General features: G+C 46.1%; 1 protein-coding gene across 5 annotated transcripts in view; it reads left to right on the top strand.

The window, feature by feature from the left end:
- The window catches only part of MGAT4D (MGAT4 family member D), a 480,101-nt gene that overhangs the window by 208,650 nt on the left and 255,509 nt on the right, over positions 1-15,942 (top strand). For all 5 annotated transcript variants that reach the window (XR_010177447.1, XR_010177448.1, XR_010177446.1 and 2 more), the window contains 2 exons: positions 555-698; positions 12,619-12,752. Coding sequence is in view for 2 of the 5 variants with exons in the window: in XM_063920377.1 (XP_063776447.1) it covers positions 555-698; positions 12,619-12,752 (278 nt within the window). In the remaining 3 variants the exon portion in view is untranslated. The remainder of the gene's footprint in view (positions 1-554; positions 699-12,618; positions 12,753-15,942) is intronic.

Raw genomic sequence — 15,942 nt, 5'->3', positions numbered from 1 at the left:
AAAAGACCATTTAGACATGGAGAGTGACGGAGAGAAAACAGAAGTAGGAGAGGAGGGGTAAAGGCTCGGGATGGTGGTATTGTGAAGCCTATATACCAAGGGAGCCATATGGAGTGAAATTTGAGCACAGTCTGTGACCGTTCAGCACACATCTCTGGGGAAATCTCCCTGTCAGTACAGCCCTTAAGCTTGTAGAGGTGAGGTCTTATATTGGGGTTCGGGCACGGTGTCTGACTATGTCTGTATTTTGAACACGTCCGCAATATGAATGTTGGTATTTTGACAGTGTCAGTAATTTTACTATCGGTCAATGGCTGTCGGGATTATGACCGTCGTTGTTGTGTCCATCGGTAAATCAACTGCTACCCCTTATATTGAAAGTTCTACAGTATCTAGCAGTGGTGGGGAGAGTACCTCACCTCATAGCAAGATGACCTCTAAAATGCCATCCTGTTTAGGTAGATATGGGTGTCTCAAATCTTAAATGATTGTATCCTTATTTTGTTGTTGTGCTACAGCTATAAGTATTGATTTGTTTGTTTATTTTTCTACAGTTGAGGAGATAAAATGGAAAGTATTGAATATGACCAGCAAGCTCCCCATGCAGTTTTCCAACATGTACATGTTCCTTCCTCATTTGCTGGGGCATGAAGACAGCCTACAACCAAATGTGCTTTATGGGCATGGAAGAACAGGAGGTGAGCAGAACATGGGCATATTGTTTTATTTATTCAGTTATGTATTAAAAGATGTGGTCATTTTTTATTTTGTTACTATTTCAAATAGAAAAGCAAAGGAATACAGTAAATGCAGACTGATTATATTAGTACAGCGGAGTCACTGCACATGGTGTTATACATCTACAGGCCAATAACTAGTCCCCAGATCAAAAAACATAACAAAAATACAACAAACCTGGTTGTTATATTATAGTTCCATTCTCAGGTGTGTAACTATGGGCAGAAGCGGAATGTTGTGCTAAATCCTTGTATTGACAGTGAGGAATGAGTGGTGAGAATTGGGCATGAGAGAGCACATGCAGACTTCTCCTGAAGCAGGTGGACTGTGTCATGGCAATACATAACCCATTGCCTGTACAGATGTATCCCCTATATATACATTGCAGCATGACATGCCTGGTGTGACTGAGCTGTTCCGAGAGGTCTAGCATTCAATATTTTTCTTTACATGTTGCGTCTTATTCGCACTGCAGTAAGCGCCGCTCACAGTGTGCCAGTGATACTAGGATGTTTTCAGGCAATCATATACACTTACCAATGAGACACTCAATGTGTTGTCCTGACGTGGTGGTACTAATCACTCACCCCCTGATGACCTCTGTTCTGCCTGTGCTTCATCAGCCTGGCATTTATGCAGTACGGAATGACTCTTGTGGTACCATCTCACAAACCTACAAGAGCTTCTTATGGCACGTGTGCGAGGACTGGTGGTGGTGGATCGGATAACACAGAGCTCCATCCTCAGATGGTGCTATTTGTTAGTGGGCAAGAAACGAAAAACTCGGCTTTTCATTGTTTATTAAGTGCCCATAACACTTTGTTGCTGGAGAGATTTAATTTCTCTTGCGTCCTAGAGGATGCTGGGGTCCATATTAGTACCATGGGGTATAGACTGGTCCACCAGGAGCCATTGGCACTTTAAGAGTTTAATAGTGTGGGCTGGCTCCTCCCTCTATGCCCCTCCTACCGGAGAAGCCGGTCACAACTAGGGGAGTTCTACAGAGTTCTCTTAGAAAAAGTTTTTTCAGAGTTTGTTATTTTACAGGGAAACTGCTGGCGACAGCCTCCCTGCAGCGTGGGACTGAGGGGGGGGAGCAGTGTCCGCCCTGTGGGGTCTTGAGCCACTGCCCCCGCTGACTGGACATTGAGCTCCAGAGGGGTCCGATCGCGCCCCGCCGCAGGGGGAACGCTCGCCCCGGCAGCCAGCCGCCACCCCCTCAGGGAGCTGAAGTGTGGCGAGTGAGTCACTTTCCCCCCTTGCAAGCGGGGGGACAGTGTGAAGAGGGCGGCTTGAGGGTAGGAGCGCAGTCTTAACGGCGCTCCTGGAAGGCTCAGCGGTACTGCGGTGCGGCGCTGGGAGTAGCGCCCTTGGCCAGCTCCGCACCCTACACTTACTACTACAAGCCTGTCGGGATCTGTGGATCCAGGCCAGCACAAATGCTCCGGCCAGTATAATCTTTCAAAGAGCGGGAAGACGGCGCCATTGAGGGGGGCAAAGCTTTTCAGAGCGGACAGCACCATTTTTCCTGCCTGCACTCACTACCAAGTGGATCCAGGTCCCTCCAGAGCAATCTCCAGCTATCTGTACGGCACCAGGGGGTTGTAAAAAGGGGAGGAGGCTGTATAAAGGCTGTGTCGCCTATTAAGGGCCACAGTCAGCGCTGGTTAGGGACTCCCTATACCTCTAATAGCGCTGTGTGTGGGTTGGCTCCAATCTCTGTGTCTCTCTGCCATTCTTGGGGGGGAAACTCTGTCTACATAATACCCTGTGTGTTTGTGGGGTGTTTGGTGGGTGTGTGACAACATGTCTAGGGACACTGTTTCATATGCTGCAGAGGATTGGTCTTCCCAGGAAGACTCCATTCCATGTAATCAGGATTGCACAGTTTTAGCACAGATCCCAGCTAGAGAGCCAGACTGGTTAGTCTCTCTGAGGGGGACTATTTCTCAGATTTCTGATATAGTTGCTAGGACTGAGCATGCCACTCAGGTCCTCCAGTCCTCTATGGTTTTATGGTCTGATACTGCCTCCTCGGGGTCCCCTGCGGTACATTCTCACAAACGTGCACTTGCAATTCTGCAGGATGACACGGACACCGACTCTGACGCTGCAGACGGTGACGGGGATGTGACGAGGGGGACAGCATCACTTGCTAAGGGGGGTGCAGTTGATGATTGAGGCTGTTTTACACATTTCGGACACAGCTCCGGAACAGGTGGAGGATGCCTTCTTTACAGATAATTAGAAGCCCCCAAGTCAGGCTTGCCAGCCCTGCTGGCAGACAGGACAATTCTTCTGGAGGCCATCAGAAAATTGGTGGTGTCAAAGGTCATTGTTCCGGTCTCACTTCAGCAGTGGAACAAGGGTTATTATTCGAACCTTTTTGTGGTACCAAAAACAGATGGTTCAGTACGGCCTATTCTAAACTTAGTCTTTGAATCCTTATCTCAGGGAGTTCAACTTCAAGATGGAATCTCTGAGAGCTGTCATCTCGTGACTGACGGAGGGGGAGTTCCTGGTGTCTCTGGACATCAAGGATGCTTACCTCCACATTCCCATTTGGGCGCCGCATCAGGCATTTCTCAGGTTTGCACTGATGGACGATCACCATCAGTTCCAGGCGCTACCGTTTGGCCTCTCCACAGCACCGAGGATCTTCACCAATGTGATGGTGGAGACGATGGTTCTCCTCCACAAACAGGGGGTGAACATAATTCCTTATCTGGATGATCTCGTGATCAAGGCGTCGTCCAGGGAAAGGATGTTGCGGTCCATCGAGCTCACGTCATAGCTGCTCAGGAAACACGGTTGGATCCTGAACCTTCCAAAGTCTCATCTGGAGCCGACAAGGTGACTGTCTTTCCTGGGAATGATCCTCGACACGGAAGTACAGAGGGTGTTTCTCCCGGTGGAGAAAGCGTTGGTGAGTCAAACAATGGTCCGGGATGTCCTAAAACCTACCCGGGTATCGGTTCATCAATGCATACGCTTTCTGGGGAAGATGGTTGCCACCTACGAGGCTCTGCAGTACGGCAGGTTTCATGCTCGACCTTTTCAGCTGGACCTCTTGAACCAGTGGTCGGGCTCTCACCTACACATGCACAAGAGGATACGCCTGTCTCCGAAAGCCAGGATTTCGCTGCTCTGGTGGCTACAGCTTCTGCACCTTCTCCACAGATGCAAGTCTAAGAGGTTGGGGAGCTGTCGTGCTGGGGGAAAACTTTCAGGGACTATGGTCGGATCAAAAGTCACTTCTCCCAATAAACATCTTGGAACTCAGGGCCGTGTACAACGCCCTGCTGCAAGCAGCACACCTTCTACAGGATCGGGCTGTTCAGGTGCAGTCGGACAACGTGACCACAGTGCCTACATAAACTGACAAGGTGGAACGAAGAGCAGGGCTGCCGTGTCAGAGGTGTCAAAAATCCTCGTCTGGGCAGAAAGGCACGCGGTGGCGATGTCGGCAGTCTTCATTCTGGGCGTAGACAACTGGGAAACGGACTTCCTCAGCAGACACGATCTCCATCCAGGAGAGTGAAGCCTCCATCCGGAGGTATTCGAGGAGGTAACCGGTTGGTTGGGGGTTCCTCACATAGACATGATGGCCTCCCGCCTCAATAAGAAGCTTTGGAGGTACTGTTCCAGGTCGAGAGACCCACAGGCAGTGGCTGTGGACGCACTGGTAACTCCGTAGGTGTTCACGTCAGTGTATGTGTTCCCTCCACTTCCTCTGATACCAAAGGTTCTTCAACTCGAGAGAAGAACAAAGGTTCTGGCAATCCTCATTGCTCTGGACTGGCCAAGGGTGGCTTGGTACGTTGATCTTCTGGATCTTCTGCTGGAAGATCCACGGCCATTACCTCTTCGGGAGGATCTGCTCCTGCAGGGGCCGTTCGCTTATCAAGACTTACAGTGGCTACGTTTGACGGCATGGCGGTTGAACGCCAGATCTTAACTCGGAAAGGTATCCCGAGTGAGGTCATTCCTACCCTGATACAGGCTAGGAAAGGGGGTAATGTCTAAACATTACCATTGCATTTGGAAGAAATATGTTTCTTGGTGTGAGGCCAAGAAGTTTCCTGCGGTGGAGTTTCAACTTGTACGTTTTCTCCATTTCCTGCAAGCAGTGGTGGATATGGGACTGCGATTGGGCTCCATCAAGGTCCAGATCTCTTCTTTGTCCATTTTCTTCCAAAAACAATTGGCTGTTCTTCCTGAGGTTCAGACCTTTTTGAAAGGGGTTCTGCACATTCAGCCTCCATTTGTGGCGCCTACGGCACCATAGGATCTTGACGTGGTGTTGCAGTTCCTGCAATCTGCTTGGTTTGAGCCTCTACATGAGGCTGACCTCAAGTTTCTCACGTGGAAGGCGGTCACCTTGTTGGCCTTGGCTTCTGCATGACGCGTGTAGGAATTGGGGGCTTTATCTTGTAAAAGCCCCTATCTGATCTTCCATGAAGACAGGGCGGAGCTTAGGACTCGTCCACAGTTCCTGCCCAAGGTTGTTTCGGCTTTCCATATCAACCAACCAATTGTGGTGCCAGTGGCTACTGACTCCTCAATTTCTTCAAAGGTCTTGGATGTAGTGAGGGCTTTGAAGATTTATGTGAAGAGGACGGCTCATCATCGAAAAAAATGACTCTCTGTTTGTCCTCTATGATCCTAAGAAAATTGGATGTCCTGCTTCTAAGCAGTTGATTTCACGCTGGATCAGGTTCACTATCCAGCATGCTTATTCCACGGTAGGTTTGCCGTGTCCGAAATCGTGAAGTGGGCTCTTCCTGGGCGGCTGCCTAGGGTGTCTCGGCGGTACAACTCTGCCGAGCAGCTATTTGGTCTGGGTCGAACACGTTTGCCAAGTTTTACAAGTACGATACTGTGGCCTCTGATGACCTCAAGTTTGGTCAAGCAGTGTTGCAGGAGCCTCCGCGCTCTCCCTCCCGTTCTGGGAGCTTTGGTACATTCAGATGGTACTAATATGGACCCTAGCATCCTCTAGGACGTAAGAGAAAATAGGATTTTGGTTACCTACCGGTAAATCCTTTTCTCGTAGTCTGTAGAGGATCCTGGGCACTTGCCCAGCGCTGCGTTTCCTGGTTTGGTTTATAGTTCAGTACTGCCTGGTTCCTAGGTAAGTTCTGTGTTATTTACTGTTTCAGCTGTTGCTGAGTTTTTCCGTAATGTTGGCCGGATTTGCATGTTGTGCGAGCTGGTATGAATCTCGCCACTATCTGTGTAATTTCTCCTCTCGAAGTATGTCGTCTCCTCGGGCACAGTTTCTAGACTGAGTCTGGTAGGAGGGGCATAGAGGGAGAAGCCAGCCTACACTATTAAACTCTTAAAGTGCCAATGGCTCCTGGTGGACCCGTCTATACCCCATGGTACTAATATGGACCCCAGCATCCTCTACGGACTACGATAAAAGGATTTACCGGTAGGTAACCAAAATCCTATTTTCTCCACAGTCTTCCTTTTCATACATTGTCGAGAAGTACCCTCCTTTTTTTACAAAATCAATGAAACGAAGGGATATCACAGCTCCCTAGTCACACTTAATAGGGAATTGGCAACCATACTCGGCCGAAATGACCAGTATGCCTTTTATTGTTGAGTTTACCAAAGACTGAAACTGTTCAGGAGGTACAGATGTGTACCCGTACATCTTGATTCAATACGCCACATAGCAGGAGATGACTGTCGTGAAGGAGCTGACAGGTCCTGTACAACTCCGTTAGATCTGGCGTCTTTTTTTTTTTTTTGCCGAAAATGCATCTTATTTGCATCGCTATGCGAGTAGGACACGCATGCATACTCTGCTGATTAAAATGATATGTGGCGTGCCTAAATTCTCTGTGCATCTGCGGCTGTAACAGCATACAAAATTATTTTCTAGGAAAACACTGTAACATACCATTGAGTCTTATTGGAGAAGGAGCGCTATATAAATAAAATTATTATTATTGTTTACAGATACAGCCACAGTCACAGATTTTAATGGAAAAAGTTGCATATAAAGATGGTCTGCGCTACCAAGTCACGCCATGTCATGGCATGACTAGTAGGGCTGTGTAACGTGCAGGGAGGCTAGACGTAAGCGGACACATCTGTATGCAGCACCATTCTTCCACTAGAAGATATCTGAGGCCTGATTAATAGGGGTTTATAACGCCGTATTAGGTGGCATTTCTGATGCCCAGAGCTTTACCTTCATGCTGTCCCCCTGCTCCACACTCTGATGTATAGGGATGGGAATGCATCTCTCGCACCCTATGGTGATCAGGTGACTGTTGAAGTAATTGCTGCACCAAAGTTGCATTAGTTTCACTTATTTAAACAGCACGCAAAGCACCTCTCGGTGCCAGTGCTTTGTGCCGTGTTTCAGACCTCAGCTTGTTATATCCCTCTTGTGATTACTGATTTTGTACCATGCAGTCTATGCACCTAACCTGATATTACCACCTTGTCTTACTGAGGGGCAGAACTGTGGGCCACAACCTGTAGACTCTCTTGAGCGAAGTCTACCCTTTGTAGGTGGATTCGAGGAGAGTCATGTAGACTCAGCTTTTCTATTCTGCCAGCACAGGGCCAGTTTTAGACCAAATTGAGCTAGGACCTTTAGAGGTATGCTGAGCATTGTGGTGTGTTGGATAGTTAACACACTGTAAGGCTACTTATGCACAGTGGTGGCAGCAGAGTTGTGTTTAATAACATTAGTGGTGGTGGCAGTGTAATTAGGGCCTCCATGGGACCTCCTGTTATATGGGATACTCAGGGACACACCCAATAGCTTTTATGGACAGAGAGGAAAGAAAGAATTGGCAGTTGCCACGCATGCGCAGAAAGTGCATGTCGTAGGGTTGCACCTCGGTGGGGAGCCATGTCTGATCTTAGTGCCTGGCGGTTACTAGCAATAAACAGAGGCAGTGCAGAGCGCGTCTCTAACTAAATATACAGCCTGCGTCTGGGGTAGGGCTGCATCCTTATAGTCTATTGCGCACCGGGAGACGGCCCTGTCAGCCCATGCCTTGAGCTACCCCGGTGCCAGCAATAACTTTAGTAGGTACCAAGGAATCCACTCCATATAGACCCTCGCGTTTGACAAATGCCCAACTGGATTCAAATCTGGTGACTCAAAGAAGGCTATGACATATGGATAATGTAGTGTTATCCTCATCCAACCAACATGTGCTCTGCTGGAGTATTGTCAGTTTGGTACATACCCCTCCGATCAAACAGGAAAAGCTGCAGCATGGTGTGAAGACGATCACTTGGTTTCATTAACCTACTTTGTTCATTATTAACACCCCACTCTTGTCAGGAAAGCATATGTTTTTTAGAGTGGTAAAAACATAGTGAAGGATAATGCATAAGACCCTTTCACCTTAACTGCTCGATAGTCCATATCCTATGCACTTTGCACTACTCAACATGCAAATGTGCATTTTCAGGCATGATGAGCAGAGAGAACAGGGATAAGGCAGAGAGACAACAGTCTTCTCTGCTTTTCTTCCCTCAAGAGGCTCAATACACCATCCTGAAACAGCAAATTTATTTTGAGAAGCGACTTTCCGTGCTTCTATGAATCATTCTCCCCATTTAAGTGCATGGGTAAGCACTATGTACATTAATTAGGGGCACCTCTAAATAAATCTGAGATTTCTCCACGGAAACCCCTTCTCTGAATGGGAGGAAGCATTCTTCTGTTACAGGGCTTTTCACTGCTACTTGTATGTACCCCCAATACAGGGCCGGTTCTAGCCCTTTTTGCGCCCCGGGCGGGAAATAGGGGCGTGGCTTCATACAGGGGTCATGATCAGTTACGCCCCCTGCACAGTAGAGTAGTGCCGCTGAAATGCTGTGCAATGCTCTGCGGTGCGCGATGATGTCATTGCGCACCGCACAACAAAGGTCTTCTCCACGAAGGTAAACTAGACGCTACGCGTCTAGTTCCCTTCACAGCGGGACCAGCGGGGGGACACAGCGGGCAGCGGGGGGACACAGCAGTAGCGGATCTTGCCATGGTGCAGCGCCCTTTCGGATGGCGCCGGCGCCCTCCAGAAGGCGGCGCCCCGGGCAAAAGTCCTGCTTGCCCATGGCAAGATCCGCTACTGCCCCAATATCTTAGTGACTGAAGTTCCACTATTAAGGTTTCCTCTAGCGCTGTAGCTATGCATACAACTAGGGCAATCCAGTATTTTTATAAATGATTATTTGCTTAGTTAACACGTGAGCTGCACCTATGTGGAAGCCCTTGCTTTCAAAGTATGGTGTCCCTTATTTGCTCAGGTGTTTCCACGTTGAATGCACTACCAGTAACTGTATAAGCTACAGTGAATATGAGCCTTTGATTGTGGTTCCAGTCCATATTTGGTCATTCATTATCTTTGCATATTTGAGTAGCTGAGAATATTGCTGAGAAAAGTGCAGCAAGGGATCAGAGTGCAGGCAATCTACTCGCTTTGTGATGACATAATAGTTGTCATGTGGTTCTGTCTCTATACACAAATGATATTTCATATCTTGTGGTTCACGAGGTTCAGATAATGTTAAGAAAGCTTGGGTATGGTGTTTATATAGTGATAACGTAGGTGATTAGGGGTTGTTTTTTTTTTTTTTACTGGCATTAACAATCAGTGCAAAAGAAATAAACATATTTATAGAAACAAAAAGAAAATTATGATTACATTTTTTTTGCGTTTTCTGCCATTACCTTTGTAAGACTAAGTATATTTATGGAAAAAAACTGTATAGCCTCACAAATCACATGCCAAAATGAATGCTAGAAATAGTAGTGTTCCATACTAAATGCATCTGAAGGTGAGACCATCACAACTGAATTGCTGGATCTCCCCAAAAATCTATTGTTTTCATGTCATTAAGAATGTTGGAAATCAGTTATTCCATGACATGTAACATATGTAACAGTGTTTTGTACAAAATTACATACAAGCTGTTGCAGCATTTATAAAGCAATAGTGTACTATGACAAATAATTTTGCATGATAAATTTGTATTTATAGTTTAAGTTGATAAAAATTATTTTATTAAAGTGTAACATATGTAACCAAGGACTGGCTCAAAACATATTAAGAAAGTTTTACCATACTTCAAAAAATGTCCATGGATACCAGTGTTTTACTAACCATAATTTCCTACTATCCTTCATAGATTTCATTTAGATTGGGAGTAAATGATGAGAAAGATAGTTTTCAAGCCTCATTGTTAATCCAGCAGTGAAAGCTTACACTCCTTACTCAGAAATGTGCATCTTTAGCTCTGTTTCAAGGAGGTTAGCATCTTAAAGTTACAATACAAAATATTTTTTCTCTGCAATAAGTCACAAAGAAAATATTTATTGTCGGCAAAAACCAGGGTCTGATTAATAAATTGTTATTATGGGGTTCCGTAGCGCCTAACAAAGTACATAAATGAGCATAACAAGAAAACAGCCACTTACGGTACAGGACAATGGGGGGTATCCATTTAGCCCCAATGCGTTACAAATGGCCGGATATCACGATTAGATGCAGTTTTTAACAGCCTAAATTAGACCTACTAACGCACAAAAACACAACTGAGGGATAAGTCCCCGATCCCATGTGTTGCTGCGGCAAGGGAAAAGGACGCTGTCGTTGGGGCTAACACTATATCTCCCAGTGACCTATTAGCAGCAGTGAAGTACCACTGCTAATAGGATATCCCCAATGTAGGGCAAGTATGTTGTATAGAAACATTTCTGCATTAGTCAACATGACACTGAAATAAGCATCAGGGTGTCAGAAACCAAGGGTTGTGTGATGATGTTGTAGGGTCTATGGAGTAGGGCCCTGCTCATAACAGATTGCATTCTAAAGGGAAAGGGCAGACAGACAGGAGTGACACACATGGGGTAGACAGTGAGTGTAGAACAGAGAGTTAGGATGGAATTTGGCTGGGATTGATGAAGGGAGTCTTGAAAGCCTGTTTGAAGTTTTGTAGAGAGTTGGAGTGTCTGATAGGGGGATGTAGAGAATTCCAGAAATAGGGAGCAGCCATGCAAAATCTTGGAGGTGAGTGTAAGTAATTAGTAGGCAGGACGACGGTTGGAGTTAAGGTCAGAGATGTAAATTAGAGACAAATGGGTGAAGGCTTTGTGTGAGAAGCTTAAATTGGATTCTGAACGTGAAAGGGAAGCTAGTGTAGGGCTTATAAGAGAGGGAAAGTGGACGTAGTATGTTTGGAGAGGAAGATGGACTGGGCAGCAGCTTTGAGGATAGATTGGAGTGGAGGGAGGTGGTAGTCAGGGAAGCCAGGTAAGAGGAGGGTACAGTAATCCAATCAGGAGATGACCAGTGAGTGGATGAGGGTCTCAGTAGTATCCAAAGTGAGAGAGGATCTAGTACTGGAAATATATCCGAGATGGAACAGCAGCACTGTTAGAGGTACAATGCCATCTAAAGATGGCATTGCATACTGGGCCCAAGCTCCAGAAAGTATTGCATTCTGGAGCGTGGTAGATATGGAAATGCAGCCAAAACTCAGAAAACTGCGCGGGATTTTTGGCTCCCTTTTTCCTTTTAGTACAAAAAATGTCTTGAAATATTTAAATATCAAACATTTGTTTTGGTAAAATGGTATTCGGTATGCTTGCTACTCAGTCTCTATATCACAACTGGTTAATGACTAGGCAACAATGTTACTTCCATGCAGTAACTTGCTGCGATTTGCAGTTCAATAGAATTATTCAGGATTAATACATGACATGAGATGAAAACAGACAAGGCGAGACTAATATTTTGAAAGCCCCGTCCTAAGACATGAGCCTCATTAATGTACAGTACATTTTTCTGTTGGCACTCAAGGAAACTTTTTCATGTATTTTTGGAAAGATATTTATTTCCAATTGCTCACTTTCTTTTTCTGTAACTATAGGGCCCTACAGACTCGGCGACCCGCCGCAGAGCTGCCCGCCCGCCAATACGGCAGACGGGCAACCCGGCGGCAGGGGTAGGTAACGGGGTGGGGGGGAGTGAGGTGTCTTCACTCCCCCCATCACCCTGCTCCATAGCAATGCATTCTAATATGAACGATATTGTCCATATTGGCATGCATGTTAAAACAAGCCGGCACCAGCGATGAATGAGCGCGGGGCCACGCATCGTTTATCGCTGGTGCATACACACTGAAAGATATGAACGGTATCTAATTCATTAATGAACGAGATCGTTCATATCTTTCACTGGTAGCGACCAGTGTGTAGGGCTCTTTAGCACTGCAGTCTTGTAGACTGTTGACATGTTGAGAAGGTCAAGTCAATACATTTAATAGTGTATGTGTGTTTATGTGCTATTCTGTACTGTACAGTTTTATATATTGGTCACTGACTTACTTTATGGTCTGCTTAGATGCAGATACAGTTGCATAAAGTGCATAACTGCCAATATGGATAAATAGTTTGCAGGGAAACCTTGCTTTTAAACAGGCATATCAAAGGACATCACTACAACCCAGTGTATATGTTCAGTAAATATGATTATATAATTAGTTTCTGTTCAATAAATTACCACAAATGTCCGATAAATATTCAGCATAACATTATTATTATTATTATTATTATTATTATTATTTTTTTTAGATTAAAGTCTTTTTTCTTGGATTTAATTCTTTTGTTGCCATCCTCGGCTATCACAGCGGTGTGTGTTCCACAACACTCCCTTTGAAATAGGCTTAGCACTGAAAGGACTCCTGTTACATAAAGGCTGCAATGTGTAATCTGGCAATGCTCTGCCGCCAGTCCTATGGATCCATAGGGATATCACACTGACTGATTTATGTATTAGTCTGTTGATTCAGAAGTGAGGCATTTATTTGATGATGTTTTCCACTTTTTGTCCACAGTGTCTGTAGTTATCGGTATTCCAACTGTGAAGAGAGACAAACAGAGCTACTTGCTAGATACTTTGAGATCCCTCTTCTCAGAGATGTCTCCAAAGGAAAAAGAAGATTGTGTCGTTATTGTTTTCATAGCTGAGGTAAGGAATCACTGGATATTGCATGTTATGCAGATTGGCATAGCTGTTATAGTGATGTGAATGCACTTTGTAATGGCACTACAGGGGAAACACACAGCACATTTTGTTGTAAATTAGTTTAGCTTGACAGAAAAAGGAACATAAGGACACTAATTTAACTATATGGCATTGCAGTTTAGGTGTTTGATACCGAGAAGAGACTATCTGTTGTGCAATAATCTAGGGTGCATATTCATGTATGGCTCTCTATATTGTAAAAAAAGATATTGGACATTCATGTGACATTGTTTTCTCAGTCAGACAAGTAAATGCCATCTGAAACGCAGTAAATGTCAGCTGAAACTTTCTTTTGTAGTATAACTTTTGTTTAGATAATTTATTAGGTTATAAGCATATGTACACACAGTTGTCTGATGGATTGCGAGAATACTACATAATGTCCGTTTGTCACTTATTTGCACACATGTTGAAAACAAACTTTATGCAATATAAAGTCAATGGGATGCAGTCGGGATGCCGACAGTCTGAATGCTGACGTCAGGACTCCGACACCAGACAAAATGCTGATGCTGGGATCCCGTATGCTAGGGATTCTTAAGTTTAGGCAGCGAGGGGGAGGGGGTTAGGTTTAGGCACCCCCCGTTAAGGGTTTGGCTGTGGGGGGAGGGAGGGTTAAGTTTCGGCTGCAGGGAGGGGAGGTTAGGCTTACGCACCAATGTGGAGGGGATTCGTTCAATTTGACGGCTGTCGGGGATCCCGGCAGTCAGGATGCCGAAGCCTATATCCCGACAGTCGGCAATGCCGCAAGCTGGAATACCGGTGCACAGGGGCTATTTCCACTCATGGGTGTCCATGACACCCACAGAGTGGGAATAGAACCTGCGCTCGCCACCCAGCCCGCAATGGGACTCGTACCGCTTGCCATTCTCTTGGGCGGGATGCCGCTGTCGGGATACTGACATTCGGCATCCTGCCCGGTGGGATTATGTACGTAATCCCTGCGGAGGGTTAGGCTGCGTGTGTGTGTGGGAAGGGGGTGTTGGGGTTAAGATTAGGCAGCTGGAAGTTCGGGTTAGGGGGATATTGGTAGAGGGTAAGTACACTGGGGTTTTTTTTTTTTTTTTTTACTTCTGGCATCCTGACCGCCGGGATATCATATCACACCCAGGTTAACATATATTAAAAATCCAAAAACTAGCCTAAGCAAATTACTGTATGAAAGCGAAGGTCTGCAACTACTATTGACTGACTTATTTTAATGGCTACACATGGATGTTTATAGATATTTAGGGGTAAATTTGCGACGATGGAAGTTCTGTTTCTAATCCACACTAGTAACAGAATTAGCATCTAATGCTGGTCTTTCTTGATTCCAGAGGATGATAGCTTCAACAATCCAATGATAAAGCACAATGAACCCAGTTTCACATTAGTAGCACAGTTATCTTTAGAACTCAGTAGTATCTGTATCTCCTTCCCAAATATGCTAATAGTCAGATCTCATATCAGTCTTTCTCACAAATTGGCTTCCTTTCTCTTGCACTAATAAACTTAGGGGGTAATTCAGACCTGATCGTAGCAGCAGATTTGTTAGCAGTTGGGCAAAACCATGTTCACTGCAGTGGGGGCAGATATAACATATGCAGAGAGAGTTAGATTTGGGTGGGGTGTGTTCAAACTGAAATCTAAATTGCAATGTAAAAATAAAGCAGCCAGTATTTAGTACACTGCACAGAAACAAAATAACCCAGCCAAATCTACCTCTCTGCAAATGTTATATCTGCCCCCCCCCCCCCCCCCCCCTGCAGTGCACATGGTTTTACCCAATTGCTAACAAATTTGCTGCTGCGATCAACTCCGAATTATTCCCCTAGTCCACTGGTTTAACCCCTTCAGTGGCGGGTTTTTCAAATTTGGTCATACCTCCCAGGGCAGGTTCTTAATTTTTTTCCCCTGCGCGTTGCCACGGGTTTCACACGCTGTGTCGTGCTTTTTGCCAGGGGTTTTATGCTCTGGGATCCATGCTTGTTGCCATGGGGAATGTTCGTTGCCTTAGGGGAATGCTCGTTGCCTAGGGGTAGCTAGGGATGGCCACCGACCATCGATGACACAAAATCATCAATGGTCTATGACCGATGTCGAATACTTTTACCATCGATGGGGGAGAACCAGATGATTTCCCGCCATCAGTGGTTCAGGTCTACCAATTTTATTTATTTTTTATTATTTTTTTCTAAATGTGTCAGGGCATGGAGCTTAGCTCCACCCCCTGACTCCCACTAAGCCCCGTACCCTGGTCCGCCTGCATATGTTCTGTAAATAGGGGATAACCATCGATGGATAACCCACTGGCCATGTCCCGGGAAGCATGTGCTGGCGGGCACTAGCCCGCCATCACTGATATCCTCTCTCCACATCCTCCCTTCACTCCGTTCTGCCAATGGGCATTTGCAGAATGACGCGATCGCCTCATGACGTCACAACGCGATCACGTCATTCTGAAAATGCCCACTGGCAGAACGGAGTACAAGGTGGAGGGAGAGGGAGAAGTGGTATGCCAGGAAAATTTCCGGGGTTGCCAGTCTGCGCAGCTGGGCCCGGAAATTTTCCGGGTATGCCACTGAAGGGGTTAATGGAAGCTTAATCAGCACATAAATCACGCTTGTGGCATATACAGATGTAGCCACTCTCAACCAGCCTGCACAATGGGTGCACAGGCACACGTGCTGTGCCTAGGTGCAGGTGCTACTTAATACGCAGTTCCGCATCTTAGTACGCCGCCCACGTATTCCTATGGGTGCGCGTATTTAGATGCATGCACACATCCTAGTCACGGACATACTTGCCGTGCCTGGATTGCCGTGAATACACCAAGCTGTATACTAGACGAGCATGGCTACATCTGTATCACTCTAACTTGCAGGTATAGAGGGTCATGTGCAGGTATAGAGGTTTACATGATACTGCAATACACTCTCAGTAGGGACATCTGCCTCCATGGATCTCTGCTGCGGCTCTCAGCACTGCCACGCTGCTTCTCTGGATGTCTCAGACACACTACTGGTGCTTTTGCTGCAGTCCTCAATCTGCGAGTATTCATTGGCCCTGTCACTTGGCACCACCTCAGCGTCATTGCTTGCCCAGTCTCGGCTTCCAGACCTGCGGCACCTCACCCTGCTCTCTAGTTCCG

This window comes from Pseudophryne corroboree, chromosome 1 (assembly GCF_028390025.1).
Source record: "Pseudophryne corroboree isolate aPseCor3 chromosome 1, aPseCor3.hap2, whole genome shotgun sequence".
Classification (NCBI taxonomy): Eukaryota; Metazoa; Chordata; class Amphibia; order Anura; family Myobatrachidae; genus Pseudophryne; species Pseudophryne corroboree.
This window is presented reverse-complemented; position numbering and strand designations above follow the sequence as displayed.